The 9,212-nt window shown below is 48.0% G+C and overlaps 1 protein-coding gene across 1 annotated transcript in view; it reads right to left on the bottom strand.

The window, feature by feature from the left end:
- The window catches only part of LOC112621181 (glutathione S-transferase Mu 1-like), a 33,817-nt gene that overhangs the window by 23,330 nt on the left and 1,275 nt on the right, over positions 1-9,212 (bottom strand). Inside the window, 5 exon segments of the mRNA XM_025380467.1 lie at positions 7,445-7,555; positions 7,646-7,741; positions 8,692-8,713; positions 8,715-8,790; positions 8,889-8,970. Coding sequence (XP_025236252.1) covers positions 7,445-7,555; positions 7,646-7,741; positions 8,692-8,713; positions 8,715-8,790; positions 8,889-8,970 — 387 coding nt within the window.

Genomic DNA, 9,212 nt, shown 5'->3' with positions numbered 1-9,212 from the left:
GGAGAATCGCTTGAACCAGGGAGGCGGAGGTTGCAGTGAGCTGAGGTTGCACCACTGCACTCCAGCCTAGGCGACAGAGTGAGACTCTGTCAAGAAAGAAAGAAAGAGATAAAGAGGGCGGGGGGGAAGGAAGGGAGGGAGGGAGGGAGGGAAGGAAGGAAGGGAGGGAGGGAGGGAGGGAGGAAGGAAGGGAGGGAGGGAAGGAACCCAGGAATGGGTCAAACGCTGCAGTGGGAGAAACAAGGCCCTCAAAATTCTGGTGGCAGGAAGGAGAGCAGAGGACCCACTTCCCTGGACACCAGCTGGCAGAAGGGAGGACCTTGAGATAATCTCAGCTGGTGCAGTCCCTGCAGGCATCAAGCTGCACATCAGGAATGAGAGAAGGAGAACTGGGCAGGGTAACGGTCTACTAGGTGGACAGGCTGGGCAGCCCGGTCTTCCAGGGTACAGGGGTAGGGAGTGGTGGGACTCTCTCTGCCAGTCAGCCTGCAGGCCTCCCCTGCAGCTCTGAGCACACTGTTCCAGAGCCCGGCAGCCTGAGCCCAGCACCAGAGTGGGTAATTCCTTTAAGCTGCTGGGGTAAGGCTAGGCAGGATGAACTGAACTTATTTTTGGAAGGTATCCACCCAGCCTGGGAAGCATGCTGAAACACTGTCTACCAAATACATGAAAATTAGCTGGCCATGGTGGCCCTTGCCTGTGGTCCCAGCTACTTGAGAAGCTGAGGTGGGAGGATCACTGGAGCCTGAGAAGTTGAGGCTGCAGTGAGCCGTGATCACTCCACTGCACTCCAGCCTGGGTGACAGAGTGAGACCCTGTCTCAAAAAAAAAAAAGTAAAAAAAAGTCAAATTTAAAAAGAAGGTATCTACCTGACTATCGTGTGTAGAAAGGTCTCAAAAGTCACTGCCAATTTGCAATGACCTGGCTGCACTCTCCCTGCATTTAACACCCCCATAGGGGTGGCCAAAAGTTGAATATATAATAAGCACCTGATGACTGCCACAGACATAGATATGAGTGATGCTTGTAACCACAGAGGCAGCCCCCTTCCCACTGTTCACCCAACTTCCAAGCCTGCCAGAGACCCTCACCCAAAATGAATCGGCAAATTGTACAAGCAGGTGTTTTGATCTTTGGAGCCTTTAAAATAATGGTCAATGGGGAGATTTACCAGGAGAAAAGAGGATACCTTCCCTCAAAATCTCCTTGGAGTTTACTGCAAGGCATCTCAGACAGTTCTTTACATATAGAAAAAGCCCACAGGTAATAGATATGCTGTAGCGTTTTATCTTGTGTTTGATTTTTTAAAACTTACTCATTGATGATGGTGACCCACTTGTAGTTTTTTTGTTTGTTTGTTGTTGTTGTTTACTATATGTACTAGAAAGGGTTCTTCAAAATTTGAAGTGACGCCACTAAGATAAGCCTGTAGGAAATGTGTACGTTTATTTATAAATGTATCTATCTGTTATGGGAATTGGCTCACACAGTTTTGGAATGAAGTCCCACGATCTGCCGACTGCAGGATAGAGAAGGGGGAAAGCCAGTGCTATCATTCAGAGTCTAAAGGCCTCAGAACAAAGGTAAGGGTGGGAGGCGATGCTGTTAGTCCCTGATCAAGTCTGAAGGCCAGAGAACCAGGAGTGTGGATGTCCCAGGATAGGCGGAGATGGATGTCCCAGTCAGAAAGATCAAATTCACCCTTCCTCTGTCTTTTTCTTCTCTCTGGGCCCTGACAGTTTAGTGGATGCCCCCCTTCATTGCTGAAGGAAATCTTTGCTCAGTCTTTTGATTCAAAGGTGAATCTCTTCTGGAAATACCCTCACAAACACAATAATTTTACCAGCCATGTGAGCATCCCTTAGCCCAGTCAAGTTGATGCAGAAAATTAACCATCACATTATGCCACAGGAAACCTAGAACAGAATCACAATTAATTACATTGTGCCTATCGGAGAAAAAGCTTTGACTGCCACAAGATCATTCTTTAACCTTTCTCCAGGAATTGACTAAGCCACAGGTAGAGAATGGGTAAACAAAGAGTTTTATACAGGAGATTCAAAGACAGGTAGATTCATAGACTGTGATTCATTGGCAGAAACATGCACACACAATAAACAAAAAAGGTGAAGGTAGAAAACTTGAAGGTAGTCTTATAAATCTTTAAAAATATCATAAGATGAAACTGCGATCCCTCAAGTACCTAAGGTAGTACAGAAAGATCCATGTGCCTTGCAGATGGCACCATAAATTAAGTTATTCTCTCTGGGCTGGGCACGGTGGCTCACGCCTGTAATCCTAGCACTTTGGGAGGCCGAGGCAGGCAGATCACCTGTCAGGAGTTTGAGACCAGCCTGGCCAATATGGTGAAACCCCATCTCTACTAAAAATACAAAAATTAGCTGGGCGTGGTGGTGCGCACCTGTAATCTCAGCTACTCAGGAGGCAGAGGCAGAAGAATTGCTGGAACCCAGGAGGTGGAGCTTGCAGTGAGCTGAGATCACGCCACTGTACTCCAGCCTGGGTGACAGAGCGAACTCCATATCAAAAAAAAAAAAAAAAAAGCTATTCTCTCTGAAGAGCAATCAATTTATCTACGATAATACCGTAACACCATCCTCACCTTTTGCCTTATAGTAATTGCCTTGGGGGACCAACTCAAATAAAGTAACCAAAAACCAGAGAAGGAATTAGTTTAAACATGATCACCCTGTTATAAAAAGAAATAAATTAGAAAAATCCACATGCCCAATAGGGTAAGAATGACTAGGCAAACTATAATTTATCCACAGGAAGTAATGATAGTCATTAAATGTTAGAAATAGGCATGCATATAGACTGCAAACATGTACAGATTCTTAAGTAAAATGTTAAAGAGAAAAAAACTGTAGAACCTAAGAGTGTGTACGCACATCAGTCTCATCTATCCAAAGAAGTAGGCATGAATACAAACCTAAGAGAATTTGAAGTGACACACTATGATAAGTGTATAATTTGCTTAATAACTATTTAGTGAGAACCTACTATGCTCAGGGACTATCCTAAGTGATGTGCAAACACCTGTAACATCAGTGAACAAGAAGAGACAAAAACACACGCCCTCACGACGTTGACATCTTATGAGGAAAAGCAAACAAACACAAGCCACAAATGGTATAAGACTTATGTGCATGCTTTTCATTGAAGTGTAATATACATACAGCACACAGGCCTTAAGTGTGCTACCCTGTGGGCTTTTCCACTTGTATACTCTTCTGGAATCACCTCCCAGATAAAGAGAGAAAACTTACAGCACTCCACCAGGCGCCTTCAATAGGCAACCTTCCAGTTCTCACCAGGGTCACCAATCACCTGACCTGTGATACCATAGACTCATTTCCCTCTCCTGATTCTCGTGTAAGTGGAATGAGATCGTGTGTCCTTTCTCCTGTCTGGATCTTTTTACTCAACACGTCTGTGAGACCCATCCATGTTTTTGCACATAGCGTTAGCACGTTTATTTTTATTATAGCAGAGTAAGTATTCCATTATACGAATAATGGAATTATGCTGATAAACCACAGTTCATTTGCTCATTCTTCTATTCAGGGAATTTGGATTGTTTTCAGTTATTGGCTATTTAAAATAAAGTTGCTTTTGGCATCATTATACCTGGCTCTTGGAATCCATTAGGACTCATTCCTGTAGAATAGGACTTCTGGGTCCTGGGTAGATGCATATTTAGCTCTAGTTGACACTGCCAGTATTCCAAAGTGGCTCTCCCACCAGCAAGGCATGACAGTTCCAGTTACTCCACAAATCACCAACAATTGTCAGTCCTTTCAATGTCAGCCATTCTAGTGGGGATACAGTAGGATCTATGGGTTTTTAACTTTCTGTTGTCTAATGATGTTGAGCATCTTCACATGAGCTTATTGGCCATTTGGATATTCATTTTTGGGAAATGCCTGTTCAAGTTTTCAGTCATGGGTTGTATTTTTGGATATACAGTTTTTGGAGAAGAGACCTTTGTTGATTTGTAGTAAGTTCTCCCTGCTGAGCATTACCTGAATTCCTGACCCAAAAAATCAACAACTATTCATGGTAACATAGCTTGGGAACTGCTGAGCTGGGAGAACCTTCCGGTGGAGCAGCTCACAGTAGAGCTTGGGTCCTAGAGATCTAAGAGCTGTGATGGAGTCAGACAGTGTGGAAGACAGAAGGATCCTTGTTCTCTGTGACGGGAATTCCACCACCTCTAGGCATCTAAGACTTATTCTCTGAGACTAGCTCTGCCTAACCATGGAAAGCACTGGATAATACTGAATATAAATAAATGAAGATCTAGGCCCAGAAAGAGGCATCCTTTCTATAGAGCACTTTATGTGGCTTCCTGCTCTAAGGCGATCAGAAAAGGGATCAAGAAGTTGGAAACAGGGCCAGGCGTGGTGGCTCATACCTGCAATCCCAGCATTTTGGGATGCCAAGGTAAGAGGATTGCTTGAGCTCAGGAGTTCCAGACCAACCTGGGAAACATAAAGAGACACCATCTCACAAAAATTTTTTAAATACGGCCAGGTGTGGTGGCACACCTATAGTCTCAGCCATCTGGGAGGCTGAAGTGGGAGGATTGCTTGAGCCCAGGACTGGATGCTGCAGTAAGCTATGATCCCACCAGTGCCCTTCACCTTGGAAAGCAGGAGATTTTGTTTCAAAAAAAAAAAAAGTTGGAAACACCTTACTAAGCCCATCATAATCTCTATGAACCCAGCTACCGCCAGGGTCACCAGCCAGTCCCTTGGAAGGAGCAGTGACAGACACGGTCTGGGCAGCCAGGAGCAAATAAGACAAGACTATATATAGCAAGTGTGGTTGAGGCTTTATTTTGATCAGGTAGGCCTAAGGCAGGGGCCATGTTACAGGAGCAGGGCCTGTAAACCAGTCAATGCTGCTCTTTCATGCAGCACGGGGACAGCTCGGGGCTGAGCTCCACAGGCGAGGGGCTAGGCAGGCCCCTCAAAGCAGACACAACCACTAACAGAAAGGAAGGTCAGGCTGGCTTTAGTGCAGGGAAGGGTAATGTTGGGAGGGGGATGTTCATGAAGGAAAGTGGGTAGCTGAGGCTTTAAAGGGCCTGCATAGGACAGGGGTTTAGGGGAAGTGAGGAAGTCCGATAAAGTCTTGGGGGTAAAGATGGGAATAAACAGGAGAAAAGGACAAGGAGCCAGGTGCTGGGATGCACAGTCCAGCTTCACTCCACAGCCTGGGCAGCAGGCTGAATATGGGCTCCTCACTCCCACCTCCTGGCCTCCAAGGCATTACTTGTTGCCCCAGACAGCCACCCTTGTGTACAGAGGTTTTGGGAGGAAGCGGCTGGACTTCATGTAGGCAGAGATCTTCTCCAAGCCCTGAGACGGGGGAAAATAAGGCCAGAGCTCAAGGTCAGCTGCCCATGAGGGCTGGGGTAACCCCACTGCAGACACAGCAGGTCAGGGCCCTGGCCACAGCCTTTCCACATGGGCTCCAGTGCTGTGGCATCACACAGCCTCTTAGGGTCCCCAGATCTGCAGAGTTAACTCTTCCAATTTCCTTGAAATAATGTCATACCATAATAACAGCTACCACTTATGAAGATTCTACACTGTGCTGGGTGGTCTATATCCAAGAGAAATTACAACATAAGCTTAGAAAATCCACTTGACTCTTCTGCAAGGCTGAATCTATTATCACCATTTCTCATGTGGGAAACAGAAGTCCAGCAACTACCTCACACTCAAATAGCTAGTAAGGGGGACAGAGCTGCAGTGTAGCCTGGTTCTGTCTCTCTCCAGTTCTGGCATCTTTCTGCCAAATTCCCATCCTCCCCCAAATCCCTCAGGAGGTCCTCTTGCTCTCTGACTGCACAACATTCTCCTGTTTCACGGGGAGGCTCCTGGCTTGCCTAGGTTTACACACACAGAGGGGTCATCTGAAAATGTCCGTGCAGCCTGGAAGAGAGCCCAGATCTTACCCAAGGACCCGGCAAAACCTGGATGAAAGTGGACGAGGTGTGTTGGGCCAGCAAAAGAAAAGTCAGACCAGGTTCTAATCATTCCTTGTAAAGCAGAAAGTCTAAACCTCCCCACCTGGTACCTGAGCTAAATACTACTGTGCCCTAATCCACCTCATCTCCAACCCCACTGCCACAGACCAGGCTGTATGACACTCAGGTGTGCTCTGTACGATCTTCCCAGGATCAAATGGCCATGTAATTTCTAAGGATTCAGTCAGAGCCAGGGCTGCCTATTCCCAAAGGGCCATGTCCAGGTGGACCGTATGCTGCAGCCCTCAGCTCTCCTCCCCTCCCACCACCTCTTACATAACCCCAAGGCCACTCAGCCTGGACCAGAGCCAGGGCTGATGGGAACTAGCTGAGTAACCAGATCTCGATGGGGAGTGGGAAAGGAAAACAAATTCTAGGCTGAAAAACTTGTTGGACTAATGCCTCAAATTCCCAAATCTGTACTAAAGTAGGATTTGCTGCTCTCAAACAAGTTCAGCACGGGTGAGATGGTTCCCCGTGAGTGGGGGCAGACCCTGGGCCCGGTACCCAGGTGGTGCCACACACACCTCACAGGCTGCTCTGCCTGCACTGCAGGCCTCTCACTGCACTCATTTTCAGGATGGAGCGGTCATCTATGCATCTCCCACTGTGCCTCACACCCTGCCTCATGCAGAGGAGAAGGTCGGTGAATAGGAGTAAAATCAGCGTGCTACTCATCTCACAGGGGGAACACTTGGAACATTGGAGGGAAAAAAGAGAGGAAGAAAGATAAAGAAGGACACTGCCCCAGCACAGAGCACCTCAACACACACTCCTTCAACAGGGGCACCCACATATGTAGCCTAATCTAGCTCCAGCCACAGCTCTGGCTCTCAGGATTTTCCACATGGGGGTCCGATCGTGCAAAGCTTCTGGGGGTAGCTACGAATACTGCCTGTGGGTTTCGTACTCGACATCAATGCCACTGTGTGTCAGTCCTACTATTGCCAGCTGCATCCGCACTCCTAAAGTTCTCTGCCTCTTCCAAAGCGTCCTGGGCTGTGAAACCCAGGCTGGATGAGGCCTGAGGAGTTTTTCTTTTGTCACAAAAGGGAAAGCCCTGACTGCCACCCATAGATCCAGAGGCTCACAGGGAGCCCAGCACAGCCTCCACTGGCTCTGGGACCCTGAGCAAAGGCCTGACCCTCTCATTCTCAGTTTCCTTATCTCTAAAATGGGCAAGATAATTCTGTCACCCTGTAGGAATGTTGTAAAGTTCAAATTCCACACAATAGGTATAATGTGCTGGGCACAGTTCCTGGCATGAAGCCAGCACTCAATAAAAGCAAGTTATTCTTTGTGTAGCTCCAGGACTGGGAAAGCATCTCAAAGGAGGTAACAGAACAAGGGGCATCAAAGAGAAAGGAGGATGGGGGCATCACCTCAAAGCGGGAGATGAAGTCCTTCAGATTTGGGAAGGCGTCCAGGCACTTTGGCTCAAATATACGGTGGAGGTCAAGGACATCATAGGCGAGGAAATCTACAAAGGTGATCTGCAGAAGGCCACGAATGTGTGGGCTGGAACCTCCGTAACATAGGATGTATGACAAATCTCTAGTGTCCCCATCACATGCCCCCATTACCTTGTCTCCAACAAACCATGGCCTCTTCCCCAGGAACTGTGAGAAGTGCTGCATCATTGTAGGAAGTCCCTCCAAGTATTCTGGCTTCAGTTTCTCCTGAGGCAGAAAACAGCTGTCACCACCGTCAGACACAAGCTCCCTGCACAGATGCGGCCTCCCTAGTTCTGCGTATGGCCCCAGCTGGCCACGAGCAAGCAGCCGTCTTCCCCACAGCTGGAACTGGCTTCAGTTGGACATACCAGCATTTATTAGACTCCAAATGGGTAGCTGGAGGCTTTTGTGGCGATGGGAAGGCAGAGAGGAATGCAACACTATCCCTGAATCTGTCCCCACTGACCTCCCAACCACACTCCTCTGGGTCAGCCCAGGAGCACCCGAGTACCTGGCAGGCTCTGGACCCAGACACGAGCAGAATCAAGGATACAAAGAACTAAAGGAGCTCAGAGAAAGAAGTTGAAAGTTCCTCCTAGTGGAGTGGCAGAATAATACAATGGACATTGAGTAGTTTCTGGAGAGATGAGATTTTGAGAGGCTGAGTGGAAGGAGACAGAGGAACAAAGGCCCTCTGGCCGCCACTGAGCTGCCTGTTAGGAAAATGCATTCATCCCTGTGCGTGTCAAGGAGAAGCACTAGGAAAAGAATAGCACGGAATTCCACAGAGGAGGGTGCTATTACTTCTCCACTACGTATTTCTTTACCCCATAGTGTGAGTCTGCGTATTCCCCAAACAGGCAGATGGAGTGAACCAGCTGGGTTAGATGACCCGTGGCAAAGGTCAGGGGTCAGAGGTGAAGCGAATTCTGAATGCATGACTTTATTGTCTAGGAACTGAATTTCTAGCTTGGGATGTACGGACTTCCTATGATTGGTGGGGACTGATTTCAAGTTTTTATTTTATAGAGTTTAATGATATGTCAGTCACTCTGCTACAGTTCAGGGAACCCTGAGAGAACCAAGAGCAGTGAGGAGTTCAAATTGTGAATAGGACCAGAGTAGATGGGAATACAAGAAGCCTGGCTTCTGGCCCAGACCAGGGAGGGACTCACAAAATCAGGGCTGTAGCAGACTGGCCAGCTGATTGGAGACGTCCATAGCCTGGTTCTCCAAAATGTCCACACGAATCTTCTCCTCTTCTGTCTCCCCACCTGCCACCCACAAAACACACTCACTCTGAGCATCGCACCCCAATCCAGCCAAGGAGGAGGCCACCTTCCCCCCACACACTGCAGCCAACCACACTTACACAGGTTGTGCTTGCGGGCAATGTAGCGCAGGATGGCGTTGCTCTGGGTGATCTTGTGAGTCCCATCAATCAAGTAGGGCAGCTGGATGAATGGGAAACCGGGGAAGTGCAGTTGGGCCACCAGGTTCCCCAGCATCCCCTTCTCATAAGCAAGGACTCATGAGAAGAGAGGAGACCGGGCACTCCCTGTGCCTGCTCATGGCAGGCCTGAAATAAGAATACTGTCATATGGACGAATGAGCTTGGACACAGAACATCATGGAAGGGCTGTGTAGACAGCCAGGAGTGAGGGAATTGGGCAGAAGACTCCTGATCCTAACCCCT

The sequence above is a fragment of the Theropithecus gelada genome, chromosome 1 (genome assembly GCF_003255815.1).
Source record: "Theropithecus gelada isolate Dixy chromosome 1, Tgel_1.0, whole genome shotgun sequence".
In the NCBI taxonomy this organism is placed as follows: domain Eukaryota; kingdom Metazoa; phylum Chordata; class Mammalia; order Primates; family Cercopithecidae; genus Theropithecus; species Theropithecus gelada.
This window is presented reverse-complemented; position numbering and strand designations above follow the sequence as displayed.